Below are 19,396 nucleotides of genomic sequence, written 5' to 3' on the forward strand. Positions count from 1 at the left end.
GATTTGAAGTTACATTACCTATATCAAGTGAAAGAGTGGTGTAATATCATCTCTCTACATTTTATCACCAAATATATTCACACATACGGTATGTGTGAATGAAACACATCGTGATCACTCTTAATTTTAACTTCTTTTCAGTCTTACTTGGTGCTCATTTCCCTTTACAAACTGACAGAATATCTTGTTTCCCCACTTTCCTTTCTTTCTTAACTACCATTTCCATTATAGAACATTCTTCTGTGAGCAGTTTGCAGTGACATCTTCCTATAGGAGGGGTCTTCAAATCCCTGCAGTCACACGTTATCGCTTTAAACAACTTTGCAGCAGCTAGTTCAGAGTCGTGTACAATATAGACTCAGGGCCACGGACAAGATAAGAAACAAAAACCACTCTTTTGTGGGAATGAAATTATCTTTAGAAAATAAATAAACAAAAGAAAAATGTACTTACCTAATCTCCATATTAATAAACAGAGACAAAAACCTACAGGCAAGAAAATGGCAGTCGAACCCCTACAGTGAGGCACTGCGAGATTACTGAGAGATTATTTCACTTAACAGCAGGGGTGAAAGTAACTTTTATTTCTTGCCGTTACTATTATTTTGAGTCATAGTGCGCGCGCGCCGAAAAATACACCTAATTATTTATTATTGTCTACTTCTCAAGCATTCACTAGGACGTCTTATCACTCAGTAGTCCTAGTATAGTATTTTTTTATCACACTATCACTCTTTCATCCACCTGTATCAGTTTTTGATTATAAATAAATTGCAAACACATCATTTCAACAACACAATCGTTTTAATAACATTTTTTTTAGCTGAACAGTTGAAAACTAACTTTTCATTTTGGACATTCTGTCTACTAAAACACTTTGGATACCAGCTGCGCACGTTGGCGCAAGATGGTTAAGCAGTGGGCGCCGTGCACTATCTCGCACGCTATCTGTCAAGTGAAACACGGAAGGAATTCACTTCAGACATAATTCAGAGACCCCTCCTAGAACTACCACCTTATTGTGGTGGAGGGGTTTGTGTGCTTGAATGATCCTAGGAGCTATGTTGTCGGGGGCATTACGCCCCTGTTAGGGTCTCCCAAGGCAGACAGGTCCTAGGTGACAGGCCAGACCAAGAGCAGTTCACCAAAACCCTTATGGATAAAAATAAATCAAGGACCGTGACATTGCCCGGTATGGCGCAGCCGGGGCCCCACTCTGGAGCCAGGCCCGGGGTTGGGCTCGTATGCGAACGCTTGGTGGCCAGGCCTTTGCCCACGGGGCCCAGCCGGGCTCAGCCCGAAGCAGTAACGTGGGCCCGACCTCCTGTGGGTTCACCACCCACAGAGGTAGCCGTAGGGGGCTGGTGCAGTGTGGATTAGGTGGCAGTCGAAGGCAGGGACCTCGACGACCTGATCCCTGAACACAATGGCTGTTGGGACATGGAATGTCACTTCGCTGGGGGGGGAAAGAACCTGAGCTTGTGCGGGGGGTTGAGAGGTACCGGCTAGAGATAGTCGGGCTCACCTCCACGCACAGCTTGGGCTCCGGAACCCAGCTCCTCGAGAGGGGCTGGACTCTCCACTTCTCTGGAGTTGCCCATGGTGAGCGGTGGCGGGCTGGTGTGGGCTTGCTTATAGCTCCCCAGCTCAGTCGCCATGTGTTGGAGTTTACCCCAGTGAATGAGAGGGTCACCTCTCTGTGCCTTCGGGTCGGGGAGAGGGCTCTTGCTGTTGTTTGTGCCTATGGGCCGAATAGCAGTATAGAGTATCCGGCCTTCTTGGAGTCCCTGGGAGAGGTACTGAGAGGTGCTCAGACTGGGGACTCCATTGTTCTACTGGGGGACTTCAATGCTCACGTGGGCGACGACAGTGACACCTGGAGGGGCGTGATTGGGAGGAACCGCCTCCCCAATCTGAACCTGAGTGGTGTTTTGTTATTGGACTTCTGTGCTAGTCACGGTTTGTCCATAATGAACACCATGTTCAAGCATAGGGGTGTCCATAAGTGCACGTGGAACCAGGACACCTTAGGTCGGAGGTCAATGATCGACTTTGTTGTCATTTCATCTGATCTCCGGCCCTATGTCTTGGACACTCGGGTGAAGAGAGGGGCTGAGCTGTCAACTGATCACCACCTGGTGGTGAGTTGGATCCACTGGCAGAGGAGGAAGCCGGACAGACCTGGCAGGCCCAAACTTATGGTGAGGGTCTGCTGGGAACGTCTGGCTGAGCACTCTGTCGGGGAGGTCTTTAACTCCCACCTCTGGGAGAGCTTTTCCCAGCTTCTGAGGGAGGCGGGGGACATTGAGTCTGAGTGGACCATGTTCTCTACCTCCATTGTAGACGCAGCTGTTCAGAGCTGTGGCCGCAAGGTCTCCGGTGCCTGTCGTGGCGGGAATCCCCAAACCCGGTGGTGGACACTGGAAGTAAGGGACGCCGTCAAGCTGAAGAAGGAGTCCTATCAGGCCATGTTGGCCTCTGGGACTCCGGAGGCAGCTGACAGGTATCAGCAGGCCAGGTGTGCCACAGCTCAGGCAGTTGCGGAGGCAAAAACTCGGAACTGGGAGGAGTTCGGTGAGGCCATGGAGGAGGACTATCGGTCGGCCTCGAAGAAATTCTGGCAAACCATCCGGCGCCTCAGGAGGGGGAAGCAGTACTCTGCCAACACCGTTTACAGTGCGGGTGGGGAGCTGTTGACCTCGACTGGGGACATTGTCGGGCGGTGGAAGGAATACCTCGAGGATCTCCTCAATCCCACCTTCACGTCTTCCATTGAGGAAGCGGAGGTTGATGACTCAGAGGTGGACTCATCCGTTACCCAAGCCGAAGTCACTGAGGTGGTTTTCAAGCTCCTCGGTGGCAAGGCACTGGGGGTGGATGAGATCCGCCCTGAGTATCTCAAGTCTCTGGATGTTGTGGGGCTGTCTTGGCTGACACACCTCTGCAGCATCACGTGGCGGTCGGGGACAGTGCCTCTGGAGTGGCAGACTGGGGTGGTGGTCCCTCTTTTTAAGAAAGGGGACCGGAGAGTGTGCTCCAATTATAGGGGAATCACACTTCTCAGCCTCCCGGGGAAGGTTTACTCCAGGGTACTGGAGAGGAGAATTCGGCCAATAGTCGAACCTCGGATCCAGAAGGAACAATGCGGTTTTCATCCTGGTCATGGAACACCACCTCTATACCCTTCATAGGGTGCTCGAGGGTTCATGGGAGTTTGCCCAACCAGTCCACATGTGCTTTGTGGATCTGGAGAAGGCATTCGACTGTGTCCCTCATGGTATTCTGTGGGGGGTGCTTCAGGAGTATGGGGTTCGGGGCTCTTTGCTAAGAGCTGTCCGGTCCCTGTACAAACGTAACAGGTGTCTGGTTCGCATTGCCGGCAGTAAGTCAGACCTGTTCCCAGTGCATGTTGGACTCCGGCAGGGCTGCCCTTTGTCGCCGGTTCTGTTTATAATTTTTATGGACAGAATTTCTAGGTGCAGCCAGGGGCCGGAAGGAATCCTGTTTGGGAACCACAGGATTTCATCTCTGCTTTTTGCGGATGATGTTGTCCTGTTGGCTTCTTCAAACCAGGACCTTCAGCATGCACTGGGGTGGTTTGCAGTCGAGTGTGAAGTGGCTGGGATGAGAATCAGCACCTCCGAGTCTGAGGCCATGGTTCTTGACCGGAAAAGGGTGGCTTGCTCTCTCCAGGTTGGTGGAGAAGTCCTGCCTCAAGTGGAGGAGTTTAAGTATCTCGGGATCTTGTTCACGAGTGAGGGAAGGATAGAGCGTGAGATTGACAGGTGGATCGGTGCAGCCTCCGCAGTGATGCAGTCACTTTACCGGTCCGTCGTGGTGAAGAAGGAGCTGAGCCAAAAGGCGAAGCTCTCAATTTACCGGTCGATCTACGTTCCGACTCTCACCTATGGTCATGAGCTTTGGGTAATGACCGAAAGAACAAGATCGCGGATACAAGCAGCCGAAATGAGTTTCCTTCGCAGGGTGGCTGGGCGCTCCCTTAGAGATAGGGTGAGAAGCACAGTCACTTGGGAGGAGCTTGGAGTAGAGCCACTGCTCTTCCACATCGAGAGGAATCAGCTGAGGTGGCTCGGGCATCTCTTTCGGATGCCTCCTGGATGCCTCCCTGGGGAGGTGTTCCAGGCATGTCCCCCCAGGAGGAGGCCCCAGGGAAGACCCAGGACACGCTGGAGGGACTATGTCTCTCGGCTGGCCTGGGAACGCCTCAGTGTTCTTCCCGAGGAGCTGGCCGAGGTGTCTGGGGAAAGGGAAGTTTGGGCTTCCATGCTCAGACTGCTGCCTCCACGACCCGGCCCCGGATAAAGTGGAGGAAGACGAGATGAGATAATTCAGAGACAGGTCAGAATGAGTTATATGCAATGTATATTGAGGAAAATGTGTTGCTTTTGGTAAATTGACGTTAGCAGGTGTGTTGTTATGCTGAAAGTGCTTTTTTTTTTTTTCAGAGACAGTATATTTTTCTTTCCGGTATGGCCAAATCTTTTAGTGGTACGCCGGACTGGCCAGGACCGGCTTACTTTCACCCCTGCTTAGCAGTGAGTATTAAATGGATTAATAAGGTCCATCTGTTTAGAGACAGTTACAGCAGAGATAAGAGCTTTCTATTCTACAGCAGCATCAGATTCCAGATGAAGCCCCGCCCTTCTGAGCCTGGACACAAAATCACTGTAGGGCAGGGGTCACCAAACTACGGCCCGCGGGCCAGATCCGGCCCGCCACCCCCCTTTGACCGGCCCCCCAGCCCCTCTGCCCCCCATCACTTGAACCGGCCCTATGAGGCAATCCCCAAAAGTGGTCATGGCCTATTTTTTTAAATTGCTTTTTGGCAAATAATAACATGTCTGCATCTTGTATTTTGTTGATTTTATCAATTAAATTGATATTTAGTTATAAAATGAACTATTCATATTTTCCGAATTTTCGTCATATGCTCGCAATCAAGCAGTGACAGGCAGCGCATGCGCAGAGAACTGTCAGTGTTCAGGACAGCAAAATGGCGAGCGGTCAGCGAAAAGCTGACAGAGAGTGCAGAGTTTTTAAAGAACAGTGGACCACCGATTATTTTTTTCGTTCAGTGTAAGCAGGGTTCGAATTATAAATTTGACCCTATGGGGGTCTCTATTTAAAAAAAAAAAAGCAATGCATACTCGCTCTCCTGGACCAGCGCACTTTTGCGCACTGCAGTGCACAGCTTTCACACACAGGCGCGCGCATGCACGCACGCACACACACACACACAGTGTTGCGCATATATATATATATATATATATATATATATATATATATATATATATATATATATATATATATATATTAGTTAAACAAATTTTATATATATATATATATATATATATATATATATATATATATATATATAAAATTATATATATTGTTAAACAAAGGAAGATCGTTGTGAGATAGAGGACAAGTCTTCTTCGGACTTAACTTCACATTCGATTTCGCAGGCTGCAAATTTCAGTTTGCGCGCATAGTGGTGTGGTGGTGAAGTACAGCCGTACATGTTGCGGTTTAATAACACGTTCAATACAAAGTTATGGCTGCATGGTGATCGGAAATGAAATGAGTTTTATTTATATTTATATGGTGATATAGGCTATTCAAGCTTATTATGGTGATATATGACGTATTTGAGAGACTTCCACAGAAAATTAAGTTTGCTTCTTTCATGGGAGCCTGAGGGAATGGGAGCTCAGCTCCCATTGGCTCCCACGTAATTCGAACTATGAGTGTAAGGACCGTGCAGTTTGTCTTGTATGTAAAGAAAGTGTGCCGGTTTTCAAAGAATATAATCTGCGTCGTCACTACGAAACCTGCCACAAAGAGTATGTTAGTTTGCGAGGGCAAACAAGAGAAGACAGGATTCGGAGGATGAAATGCGGACTGGCTGCACAACAGAATGGATTCCTTTGCCAAACCCAGATCAACCAGGCTGCTGTCCGAGCTAGCTATAAGGTAGCTCACCTACTAGCTACCCATGGAAAGCCGTTTACTGATGGGGACTTTGTTAAAGTATGCATGCTTGCTGTGGCCGAGGAGGTGTGTCCCGACAAGAAGGATGCGCTCAACGCGGTGAGTCTCTCCGCACCTGCTATGACCAGGCGAACCGAAGATTTGGGGGACAACGTGTCTGACCAGCTGAATGAGAAAGCGTCAGAATTCGAGTTTTTTGCTTTGGCCATGGATGAGAGCAATGATGTGCAGGACACAGCACAACTGCTGTGATCTATTGCTCATATTATTATAATTTCACTGTTTTTTAAAATTTATTTATTTTATAGGCCTATTTATTTGACCTTTATTAAGTGCTGCATACAATTATTATTTATATTATTAATAATATCAACAGGCCTACCTACAATTTATAATTTTCCACTCATCTTTGCCAGTGTCAATCACCTCAAATAGGCAAATGTTTCTTACCTTGACAGCTTTGATGTTATTTTTATTAGAAAACAAATAAATGGAATATCTGTGGTATTTCAAATTAAAACAAAGTGTGAAGACTCAATTACTACTTTTGCAAACCACTAGTAAAGATAAACAAATATGTGCCAGGAATCAAGTGTTGATATAGTAGTGGGGGATATAGTAGTGTTGATATAGTAGTGTTGATATAGTAGTGTGGGGATATAGTAGTGTGGGGATATAGTAGTGTGGGGATATAGTAGTGTGGGTATAGTAGTGTTGATATAGTAGTGGGGATATAGTAGTGTGGGATGGCCGTGCCAGGCTAGTAATCTCTACTACACAATGAGGCCTGCTGGTGGTCATATTTGTCTGGGTCATACAATTCTATGTGATATAGCTGACCCGACCCCGGCCCCCCATCACAGTCAGGAATGACAATGTGGCCCCCAGAGAAAAAAGTTTGGTGACCCCTGCTGTAGGGACTAAATCATGGCAGGGCAACACTGGGCTGTGTCAGCCCTGTGATGACCTGGCGACTTGTCCAGGGTGAACCCCGCCTTTCGCCCGTAGTCAGCTGGGATAGGATCCAGCTCGCCTGCGACCCTGTAGAACAGGATAAAGCGGCTACAGATAATGAGATGAGATAATAAGTATGGGCACAAGTGTGACAAAATAAGATGCTTTACACACACAATCTGAAACGATGATTATAAAATCGATGACTGCAGTGATAGTGAGACAAACTATCATACAAAATGTTTACTCAAAGTTTATTTCTTTTGTTACCCCAGTTTTTCTGCCAGTGTTGTGGTCAATACAGAAGAAATTAAACAAGTATTTAAGATAAACTTTACTAAAAGAAAGCATGTTTGAGTCTTTTACACAGGACTGTGAATATTCATGAGTAACTGAGGAAATAAATACAGAAATAAATACTTTGAAGAAAACAACAACAACAACAACAACAATAATAATAATAATAATAATAATGGAATTATTTTACATTTTACCAAATCTGAAAACTGACCACAGTGGGTGGAGTTATCTCTTACATCAGTGACATGACATCATCACATCAGTGCTGTAGAACATGTTGAAATAAATAAGGTTACAGTTCAGTAAGATGATAGGAGACGTGTGTGTGTGTGTGTGTGGGAGATGAAGGTGTTTGGTCTGTGGTCAGTGAATTTTCTCTTCCTTGTCTCTGCAGAAACCACAAACACACTGGATACGGTGTCAGGTCAGAATGGAACATTACAGCATTACTAGACTGTCAAGAATTATTTGCAGTTAATTATAAAAAATAACTCTTTGTTCCCTGACAGGAAGCAGCAAACCTGCACCGCTCAGTGTTGAAGTGTGTGTGAAGAGCTCGTGGAGTTTAGAGGTGCGATGGGCCGAGCACGAAAGTACCACAAGCTCAGCGCAAACCTACCAGGTCCAAATTGGGCAAAGTGAAGATTTTAATATTGTTGCTCAGGTGAGTGAGACAGCTGTCCTTTTACTGCACACACGCGCATACACACACACAAACACACACACACAAATGATGATGATGATGATGTATTAACAGAGTAATGTGAGCAAGAAGGCTGGAGTTCAGTATGTGTCGTGGGTTTGGACCTCAGCGCTGCCACTCCAGTGTGCTGATCACTCCGTACGGATTAGACGCGTTCCCGGCTCATGGACTGACTGGATGACTCATTACGGTAAAAAATTCCTGAACACATCCAGCACTGGAGATTGAGCTTCATTATAGTTCGGCTCCAAGATTGGGATAAGATCTCAAACATTCTGCCTCAAACATTCAACTCCAGCTGAAACCCTGAAACCAAAAAACACCTCACAGAACCTCAGTGACTTCAGAGAACACACTGTCATATTTCAGTACATTACCCTGCTTACAGCTTGTTTTTAATTTGCAAATAAAATGGAAATTATGTTAGTGCAATTATAAAGGTGCAGCAATAATGTGCTTTAAAAAAAAAAGCATGTTCCTGGTTATTTGCAGCTTTATCTGAAGTTCTCTGAAGTGAGTTTTCACTTTCAGGATTTCAGTTGGAGCTGATGTCTGACATGAACTGGACAGGAAGGCTGATCTGCAGGGTGGTGGTTTGTGAACACTTCCTGTGTGTGTGTGTGTGTGTGTGTAACCTGTGATATCTGAGGTGACATGGCAGTGTTGGTTGTGTAACAGCGCTTGTGTAACCTCACTATGATCTGCAACTCATCTGGTGTTGCACTTGGTTATCATGAACAGACAGATGAGAGATAGATAAATACATTCATCACATGAAAAATGTTCCTTTTTCCTGGTTAAAGTTCTATGTTCTGTGAAAGTAAATCATGTGCAGTTTACACCACGACCTTTACCTTTTACCCCACATGGAAAAACCTGTCAGTCTGATGCAGGTTGGTGTTAGTGAGGTTTTCCACTGGATGTGTGTAGGTTTCGAGGTGTAGTTATAGAACAGAGATTTCTATAAAAGTAAAGAACTGATATTTTTCCAGAACCGTCAGGTCATGTGTTTTATTATTCAATATAAAAAAGTTAAAAACAAGTGACCAAATTCTAAAAAAGACTCCAGTATCATGATGTTGTTCATTATTTCCAAAAAATCCATTCACAAAATAAGACCACCCACTAGTGTCATATAAAGGAGGCAGTTGAATGGATGTAATTGCGGGAAGAGATTATTTACAGACAGGCAAACAGATCAAAACATCAGATGACAGCAGAGTTGTTGAATGGGTCAGGGTCATATGACGTGCAAATCAGGATCGAGGAAAACAGAAAGCAGAGTCGATAACCAGAGAAGCATAAATATAAGCCTTGGTAAGGTGTTACGCTGGGTACAACGTGTATACTTCACAAAGTCTGTGTGCTTACAGAGTCCTTATAAGATCGCGCTGTGATTGCCCTTTGATCAGGAACAGGTGCAGAGTAATTAGTCTTTGCGGCGCACACTGCAGGCTTGGAGCACAAAGTATGTGGATGTGACAAATAGAGCCAGGGTTCTGATGTTGGGATCCGGGGAATCCCAGGGGTCCGTGATATAGGTCCAGGATGTCCCTGACTGGCTTGGTTTATTAAAGTCATATGACAATGGTGGAGATTATTATCAGCTAGTATCAATGTTTTATGGTTATTTTTAATTTAATTTATAATTTTCAGTGTAAATGTAACTGACTGATCAACTGAAAAGAAAGAACTTCATTTAAAACTCAAAAACCGAAAAACAATTTCAGTTTATTCTAACTGCAGTTTTTGTAATTAGAGCCAGTTAGTGATGCTAATATGACACGCAGCGTTTCAGATGATTGGAGAGTTTCAGGAATAAACAGCTGTATTGGTGTGAATAAATAACAATGATGCTACATATTTGTTCATTTGTTTGTGAAATGAAATGTGTGCTGTGATCATAACGGGGTCTGTGGAAGGTTCCCTGGCTGTAAACAGTGGGAGAACCTGTGCACTCGAGGCTGGTGCAGGTCTCATTTTCAGTTCTTCTCTGTGCTTTGTGTTTTTCAGGTCAATGGAATGTTAGCTCCAACAGACTGAGGTTATTCCCAACAGAGGAGGTTTTACAGGAAGGATCGTCTGTCTTCTTCTGCTGTATCCCTCCTGATGGAGCTCAAGTTATGGCCCTCCACTTTTCCAACACGCTGTACCCGCTAATCAACATCAGCCACCGTGTCAGAGCCATCAGAGTGCTCGGACTCAACACCACGAAGTTTGGCGTGAAGCTCACATGTCAGGACAACTCAGGAAACGAGCGATCGGTGTTAAACTACATCACCTGTAAGTTCACCAGGAAACAGTGTGATGATTTTAATCTGTCAACACGTTCCATGTTTTAACTCATGTTACTATAGAGAGAGCACCATGATGTTAACAATAACAATTGAAAATGCTGTGCTATTCTTTCATTGCCACACAGCAAGGCTCCAGTGTTCATTCACAGGATTTGTGCCTTTCTTCATTCAACAATACTCAAGACACTTAAAATTGCATTGCTCCACCTCCTGAAGCCATAGCAACCAGCTGACCTGTAATAGCAACCAAACAACACCATAGCAACCTACTGGCCACCTGAGTTTCCTTAGCAACTGACTAGCTACAACCTTGCTAGCAACTGGAATCATACTGAAACCTCTTAGAAACACCATAGCAACCACCTGGGATAGCATAGCAACGACCTAGCAGCACCCTAGCAAACCAACTGTAGGCCTAATATGGTAGTAACCACCTCGGAACACCTAAGAACCAACCTGAATACGCGAACAACTTTTTTAAGCATTGTAATGCTTTAACGTACTGTAACTGTTAGCCTTTTAACTTTTACATACTTAACTGTTCATAGCAACTTACTGGGCTAGCATAGCAGCACTTTAGCATCTTAATGCTACAACCTTTAAACATTCTTCAACCTTTTGAACATTTTAACATTTACATAATATAAACTTTTATCCTTTACAAGCTGCTACACATTTTAAATGTTTTTACATTTCGAAATCAATGACAATAAAACAGTGGAAAATCATTCAACACTTTTAGCGGCTTCTGTCGTCCCAACAGCAGAGACTGTTCATGAACTTTAGCTTTCTCATCTTAATTGTGCTGAATCTGATTGGCTGACAACTGTTTGTTTTTTAACTCTGAAAGGTCTGTGCACTTTGACATCATTAGTTTTTTTCTTGTTTTGAAGTTAAAATGAAATAATACATAAATGAAAGATTCAAAAATGTTTTGGCTTTAAAAGATAATTATGACAGAAACGTTTCTTGTCCTCCATGATTTCAGATTATTTTGGGACTAATGAGCGAATGATCCGGAATGATCCGGAATGATCCGGATGTGTATCAGTGATTGCTGAGTAGATTCCAGATCAGCGTTAGTGTCTGATCTACTGTGGGTCACGACACAGTGTTTCTTTAAATAGAGGCGAGGCAGTAAAGTGCCCACTACAGTGAAATAAACAGCTGTCTTCGATTTTTCCCTTTCGTTATTTTGAATTGATGGATATCTCCCAGTGCTTAACAAAGATGCTGAATTTTTAAAGTGTGATTTTACATTTACACAAAATTACACAAAAATTACACAAAAACTTTATTAGCAGTTGAAAATATTAAGAGTTTCCCCGAGTTCCTGAACTTCAGCACGTTCCACAGGGATCAGGGTATTGTTCAACACACGTCCTCTTCTCAGACTGGGGTTTTAATAAAGGACGTAAAGTGAGATACTTAATTTATCTAGAAGTTTTCTCTATTTTCTATTCTCTCTTTATCCTGTGATGCTGCTGCTGGAATTTTAATTTCCTTGAGGGAACCCTCCCAAAGGGATCAATAAAGTTATCTAATCTAATCTAATCTAATCTAATCTAATCTAATCTAATCTAATCTAATCTAATCTAATCTAATCTAATCTAATCTAATCTAATCTAATCTAATCTAATCTAATCTAATCTAATCTAATCTAATGTGTTTCTCTAGTTCCTCCTGAGAAGCTGAAGAACCTGAGCTGTGAGACAAGGAACCTGAAGAACATTGTGTGTTCGTGGACGCCGGGCAGAGAACCCAACCTGAGCAGTGTTCGGAGACGCCGATACACACTCCACATCCTGTAAGTCTGATTTAACCCCAGACTCAACAGCACAATACATCCTGAACCTGCATTGGACTGCAGAACTGGACACTCTTCCTCATTAAGATCAGGAACTGACTCTAGAACAGCTTTTTACTTATTTCTCTTATTATCCTTTCTCTCTCTCTCTCTCTCTCTCTCTCTCTCTCTCTCTCTCTCTCTCTCTCTCTCTCTCATTTTTCTGAATATCTTTCTTGTGTATCATTCCCTTCCCTTTCTCTCTCCTCTGGTTTGCTCCTACAGGAACCTGGATGGAGTGATATTCCCATGTGGTAACCGACCTTCCTCCTGTGAGTTCCCTGTTCTTCCAGATCTGATCTTCTACAACATCTCTGTGGTGGTGAACAACAGCTTGGGGGAGGAGAGAGAGAGCTACGCTTTCAACATCACACACAGAGGTGAGAACAATAAACACACACACACACACACACCAGGCTTGTAGTACTCAAGTCCGACTCATGCACTAATTTTAAGGACTCGTGACTCGACTTGGACTTGAGCACTGATGACTCGGACTCGGACATTAACTGCATTCGGACTCGTAAACTGGAGACGAGGACTCAGATTTTTTTCTTAATTTTTTGTAACAATAATTTGGTGTAAGATATTAATATCTACATTAATTTTGTACTAATTGTGTGTAAGAGTGTCACACCTGTGCGCCTTGCCATGTGCATCAGACTCTCGGGCGCTCTGGACAGCGCACGCGCCAAGCGGACTCTCGCACGCGCCGTAAACGACTCGCACCTGCACAGGATTAAGGTGCAATCAGCACACCGATATAAAAACTGTGAAAACACACTTACTTTGTGAAGTATTGAGTTGCGTTGCTGATACATTACTGAAGCTTATTTCCTTCTTTGGTTTCCTGATCCCTGATTTCCTGTTTCTCGTCTTTGATCCTGCCGAGTCTACGATAGCCTGTGGTTGGTAGAAGAGAGCAACTGGACTTGCTTGAAGATTCTTGAAGACGTTTCGCCTCTCATCTGAAAGGCATCCTCAGTTCTGTCTGACTAATAGGGAGTATCAGCTATTTATCCTCTCATGGATCATCATAGAATCATAGAATTGATACTCCCTATTAGTCAGACAGAACTGAGGAAGCCTTTCAGATGAGAGGCGAAACGTCTTCAAGAATCTTCAAGCAAGTCCAGTTGGTCTCTTCTACCAACCACAGATTACTATGTACCTGGATGACGGAGTATCTTCACAGATATGTTTCTATGATAGCCTGTTTGTGTGTCGCTTGACCTATCACCTGTTTCACCGTTTTATGATTTTGCCTGCTGTTCTGAATTGTTTGTCTTCACTTGTATTAATAAACAGATCTTCTGCACCTCCATCCATCTCCCAACCATCTCTGACAGAATACTTCACACTCCAGTAGTGGACTCGACTTGAAATTTTTTTTTAATGATTTGGACTTGACTTGGACTTGAACACTGGGGACTCAAGACTGGACTCGGACTCAAGGTTTAGTGACTCGACTACAACACTGTCTCACTCACACACACACACTGGTGCTGCTGCTGATGACGAGTTCTTGTCAGAATTTGTGTTCACTTAAAGAAATGTGTAATATATATATATATATATATATATATATATATATATATATATATATATATATATAAAAATCAGTGGCGGCTGGTAGTCTTTCAAACAGGGGAGGCTGGTCGGCTACAATATTTCCAGATTTTAAAAGAAAAAACACATCAATGTTGCCCATACTCTTGCCTCTGATCTGGCTGATTGTTGGCAGCGTCACAAACTGTGAAATAACAGGTTCTTTTGGCCCATTAGCCTACTGTCCAATATACATGATGGTGGTGTTGGGGGGGGAGGGGTATATTTCAACATTTTATATTTTAAAATTGTGGCATGTTGTTTAAAAATTGACCTCGGCTGTGTTTTTGTTTAAAAATGTTTTCCAAATTGTAGCGGTGTTTAATTCATATCCAGAAAAATATATATTCCAATATAATATACTCAGGATAAACATTTTAAATAGATTCTATATTTTTGGTCCATCCATGACATATTACTAAAGTAGCCTATTTACTGTTGTTGATGTGGGTCACTTGCTGTTAGCCAATTCACTTTCTCGTACCAGGAGAGCTGAAAGGAACGAGTATTATTCCCTACCTTTTTCACCAAGTCAGTTTGAGGCGTTGGTCTACCCTGCTCTTTAATTTTAATTTTTTCCTCGAAAGGAAGACTGGCAAATGGCTTCGCCAAAATTAAATCAGCAATGCTTGGCATCCGTGCGCAGCTTTCTTGCTAGCTGACTAGCCCCCTCAAGTTCAAGTTCAGTCACTCAAATAAACGACATTTCTGGAACTAAGATAGCAAACTTGACAACACTATATTTACACTTTATTTACAATGAAAATATATACAAACTAAAAAAGCTGGTAGAAACCGTATGTAATGAATGAAATCGAAATGTAAGCTGAGCTCTTACAATACACCACAGCACTTGCGAATCCGCATGGGACTGAACTGATGTTGCCAGATACTGCTGACGTTATCCAGCCCAAAATATGTTCAAAACCCGCCAAAATGCACTTAAAACCACCCAATTGGGCGGGAAACCCCCCAATCTGGCAACACTGTACCGCTGCTTGTCTATAGTTGAAACGAGCTGTCAATCAAAGAAAATATCTGGCCGCTTTCACCAATCACCAGTCTCCTCGCGGAAACTGCCATGTCCCTCCCATGTGAGGCTGGGAGTCCGTGGGCGGGCATTTTCGCAGTATTTGTCCAATAACCGTCTTGCATTTTGAGACTGACAAGCGCAGAGCTCCCAAATGCCGTTGAAGTCCATTGAGGCTGGGAGTCCGTGAGACTCCGTGGGCGGGCATTTTCGTAGTATTTGTCCAATAACCGTCTTGCATTTTGAGATTGACAAGCACATAGCTCCCAATCCTGGCTGGGCTGCATCGCGCTGTCACGAGGGGGAAAAACTCACGCACACATTAGGCGAACTGGGGAAAGTTATAACGGAATGATTTCGCACTGTAGTTGGGTTGAGCACATATATTTCTATGATTCTGGATCTGAAATAGCAATGTTATAAGGTCGGCTATAACATAAGCCTAGTGCAATTCATCCTGCACGATGTTCGTCATTTTTAGAGGAGGCTGAGCCTCCCTCGTTGTCTTAGAGCAATCGCCTGTGATATATATATATATATATATATATATATATATATATATATATATATATATATATATATCTGTGTGTGTGTGTGTGTGTGTGTGTGTTCTCTGTACAGTGTTTCCTGTCCTCAAGGATATGGCTGTGATTCCAGGTGCACTTGATGCTGAAGTGTTTTGGACATTAGATGGGAATTTTACAGGCCTGCAGTTAACATGTCAGATCACTGTGGAGCCAATAAACACAACCACAGTAAGTGTGTGTGTTACAGGAGCTGCAGTGTGTAGGTGTGGCATGTGTGTGGAATCTGTGTGTGTGTGTGTTACAGGAGTTGCAGTGTGTAGGTGTGGAATGTGTGAGGAATCTCAATGTGTGTGTGAAGCAGCTGCAGCCGAGCTCTCATTACTCCACCAGAGGGCGCTGTGCAGTGCAGCACAACAGCTGGAGCTCATGGAGCGCAACATACACCTTCAGCACAGGTGTGGGCAGACACACATTTACACGTGCACACAGGGGCGGTTCTAGCCATTTTGGGGCCCTAGGCGAAATACAGACATGGGGCCCTCAAAAGTCAGTCTTGAAAAACACATACAGAATAATGGTCATCCCTACTTGGCACATGCCATATCTCCTTGCTGTAAATTCAGAAAAAAAGATAGCAAACTGCCACTAATAATGTGCCCCAAATAAGCTCCACAGTGAAACAGGTTTGAGATTACTCCAGCATTTACCAAAATTCTGACAGTGTTTATTGCTCAGATCAAACCAGAAAGAGAGAGAGAGAGAGCGACAAGGCAAACAACAGAAGAAGAGACAGTAGAGAGAGAGAGAGAGAGAGAGACAATTTTAAGAGTCAATCTCCATATTTTAATAAAACAAGGATATCTGAAATCCAATTATTATTTTTACTCCACAGATACAGTGGTGCTTGAAAGTTTGTGAACCCTTTAGAATTTTCTATATTTCTGCATAAATATGACCTAAAACATCATCAGATTTTCACACAAGTCCTAAAAGTAGATAAAGAGAACCCAGTTAAACAAATGAGACAAAAATATTATACTTGGTCATTTATTTATTGAGGAAAATGATCCAATATTACATATCTGTGAGTGGCAAAAGTATGTGAACCTCTAGGATTAGCAGTTAATTTGAAGGTGAAATTAGAGTCAGGTGTTTTCAATCAATGGGATGACAATCAGGTGAGTGGGCACCCTGTTTTATTTAAAGAACAGGGATCTATCAAAGTCTGATCTTCACAACACATGTTTGTGGAAGTGTATCATGGCATGAACAAAGGAGATTTCTGAGGACCTCAGACAAAGCGTTGTTGATGCTCATCAGGCTGGAAAAGGTTACAAAACCATCTCTAAAGAGTTTGGACTCCACCAATCCACAGTCAGACAGATTGTGTACAAATGGAGGAAATTCAAGACCATTGTTACCCTCCCCAGGAGTGGTCGACCAACACAGATCACTCCAAGAGCAAGGCATGTAATAGTCAGTGAGGTCACAAAGGACCCCAGGGTAACCTCTAAGCAACTGAAGGCCTCTCTCACATTGGCTAATGTTAATGTTCATGAGTCCACCATCAGGAGAACACTGAACAACAATGGTGTGCATGGCAGGGTTGCAAGGAGAAAGCCACTGCTCTCCAAAAAGAACATTGCTGCTCGTCTGCAGTTTGCTAAAGGTCATGTGGACAAGCCAGAAGGCTATTGGAAAAATGTTTTGTGGATGGATGAGACCAAAATGGAAATTTTGGTTTAAATGAGAAGCGTTATGTTTGGAGGAAGGAAAACACTGCATTCCAGCATAAGAACCTTATCCTATCTGTGAAACATGGTGGTGGTAGTATCATGGCTTGGGCCTGTTTTGCTGCATCTGGGCCAGGATGGCTTGCCATCATTGATGGAACAATGAATTCTGAATTATACCAGCGAATTCTAAAGGAAAATGTCAGGACATCTGTCCATGAACTGAATCTCAAGAGAAGGTGGGTCATGCAGCAAGACAACGACCCTAAGCACACAAGTCGTTCTACCAAAGAATGGTTAAAGAAGAATAAAGTGAATGTTTTGGAATGGCCAAGTCAAAGTCCTGACCTTAATCCAATGGAAATGTTGTGGAAGGACCTGAAGCGAGCAGTTCATGTGAGGAAACCCACCAACATCCCAGAGTTGAAGCTGTTCTGTACGGAGGAACGGGCTAAAATTCCTCCAAGCCAGTGTGCAGGACTGATCAACAGTTACCGCAAACGTTTAGTTGCAGTTATTGCTGCACAAGGGGGTCACACCAGATACTGAAAGCAAAGGGTCACATACTTTTGCCACTCACAGATATGTAATATTGGATCATTTTCCTCAATAAATAAATGACCAAGTATAATATTTTTGTCTCATTTGTTTAACTGGGTTCTCTTTATCTACTTTTAGGACTTGTGTGAAAATCTGATGATGTTTTAGGTCATATTTATGCAGAAATATAGAAAATTCTAAAGGGTTCACAAACTTTCAAGCACCACTGTACATATTACTAGATATAAAATGATCTTATTCTTATCAGAAGTAGAACACAAATGGATCCATATTACCAGATACACAATGATCTTACTGTTATCAGAACTACAACACAAACGGATATTACTCTATCGAGGCCTCTACATTTCAATGGGATAAGACTGATGCCAAGATAAATGTATGAGAGAGAGAGAGAGAGAGAGAGAGAGTTTGTGTGTGTGTGTGTGTGTGTGTGTGTGTGTGTGTGTGTGTGTGTGTGTGTGTGAGAGAGAGAGAGAGAGAGAGAGAGAGAGAGACATTTAGTGACAGGCAATCCAGTGGTTGAGAGACAGATACAGAGGGATTGTGAGTTTGTAAAGGATGCAGCCAGTACATTATTGAAATGTCCTTAATCTTCAAAATTCCATTGTTCATGTATTCCATCACCATTCCATAATGGGGTGTGTGTGTGTGTGTGTGTGTGTGTGTGTGTGTGTGTGTGTGTGTGTGTGTAAGAGAGAGAGTGTGTGTGCGAGAGAGGGGGGGAGAGAGAGAGGTATGAGTTTTTAAAGGTTGCAGCCAGTACATTACTGAAAAGTCCTTAATCTCTAAATGTCCATTGTTCATCATAATCATATGAGGAAGAAAGTCCTACTTGTTTTTGGGAAAATCTACTCCTCATATTTGTACTGAACCTTTTTGGACAATTGAACACCTCTCTGAGTCTGACAGCGTTGCTGGCCACAGTGCCGGATCATCGCTTAATATGACATTGTCTCCACTTTAGTTAGTTTCAGAAGTGCAGCTGCATTCTTTTTGCTTTGTGCCCTTTTTTTTTCATTTAGCGCAACCGCTCTCATAACTGCGCTTCATCTTGTTTACAGTTCCCTCTGCTTTGGTTTGGTTTGAATTTCCATCGCGCACCTGTCTACATCGTCAGATCATGGACTAGTCCAATGTAAAACAACCAGGGTGTGTGTGTGTGTGTGTGTGTGTGTGTGTGTGTGTGTGTGTTGGGACAAATACGATATACACATGAATTCGATATTCTGATGCTATTTTGATGTGTTTTTCCATTTATATCGTTGACTACTTAATATCAGAGACAAATTAAGGTTACATATATATTGTTTGGTATTTACCGTGACGGGGCTGACTGTTAGGGGCCCCCAAATTTTGGGGGCCCTTGGCAACCGCCTTGGTTTGCCTAATGGTAAGTCCGCCCCTGCGTGTGCGCACACACCACACACACACACACACACACACACACACAGTGAAAGTGATGATAACGATGGTTATTAATGTGTGTGTGTGTGTGTGTGTGTGTGTGTGTGTGTGTGTGTGTGTGTGTGTGTTGTTGTGGTGGTTTTCAGAGCCGCTGGTGACGCTGGATGTCTGGAGGAGGATGGAGGAGAACCACCACAGGCGCAGGATCAGGGTTCTGTGGAGAACTGTATGCTCAAAGTTCTCCTGTCTGTCACACTCACATTAGAACACGCTACATTAGAACACTTCTATACTGTTACACTGCAGCTACAAGGCTAACGTAGCTCACAGTGATCATATAACCTCCAGTTTAGCATGGTGAGCTAAATGCTAAATCTCCTCAGTGGCTTTGTGGAGGTGTTCAGTGTCTCAATCAGAC

The 19,396-nt window shown here is 43.5% G+C and overlaps 1 protein-coding gene across 2 annotated transcripts in view; it reads left to right on the top strand.

Annotated features, from left to right (window-relative positions):
* Positions 1–7,591: 7,591 nt before the first annotated feature.
* osmr (oncostatin M receptor) overlaps positions 7,592–19,396 on the top strand; it is a 23,389-nt gene continuing 11,584 nt past the window's right edge. Inside the window, exons 1-9 of one of the 2 annotated variants that reach the window (XM_060907671.1) lie at positions 7,592–7,690; positions 7,776–7,930; positions 8,024–8,159; positions 9,983–10,252; positions 11,944–12,073; positions 12,338–12,492; positions 15,372–15,505; positions 15,582–15,732; positions 19,125–19,204. In XM_060907671.1, the coding sequence (XP_060763654.1) occupies positions 7,609–7,690; positions 7,776–7,930; positions 8,024–8,159; positions 9,983–10,252; positions 11,944–12,073; positions 12,338–12,492; positions 15,372–15,505; positions 15,582–15,732; positions 19,125–19,204 (1,293 nt within the window). In that variant the 5' untranslated portion in view covers positions 7,592–7,608. Of the gene's footprint in view, positions 7,691–7,775; positions 7,931–8,023; positions 8,160–9,982; positions 10,253–11,943; positions 12,074–12,337; positions 12,493–15,371; positions 15,506–15,581; positions 15,733–19,124; positions 19,205–19,396 lie in introns of those variants that run through there. The other variant, XM_060907672.1, reaches the window with a different exon arrangement.

This window comes from Neoarius graeffei, chromosome 24, assembly GCF_027579695.1.
Source record: "Neoarius graeffei isolate fNeoGra1 chromosome 24, fNeoGra1.pri, whole genome shotgun sequence".
NCBI lineage: Eukaryota > Metazoa > Chordata > Actinopteri > Siluriformes > Ariidae > Neoarius > Neoarius graeffei.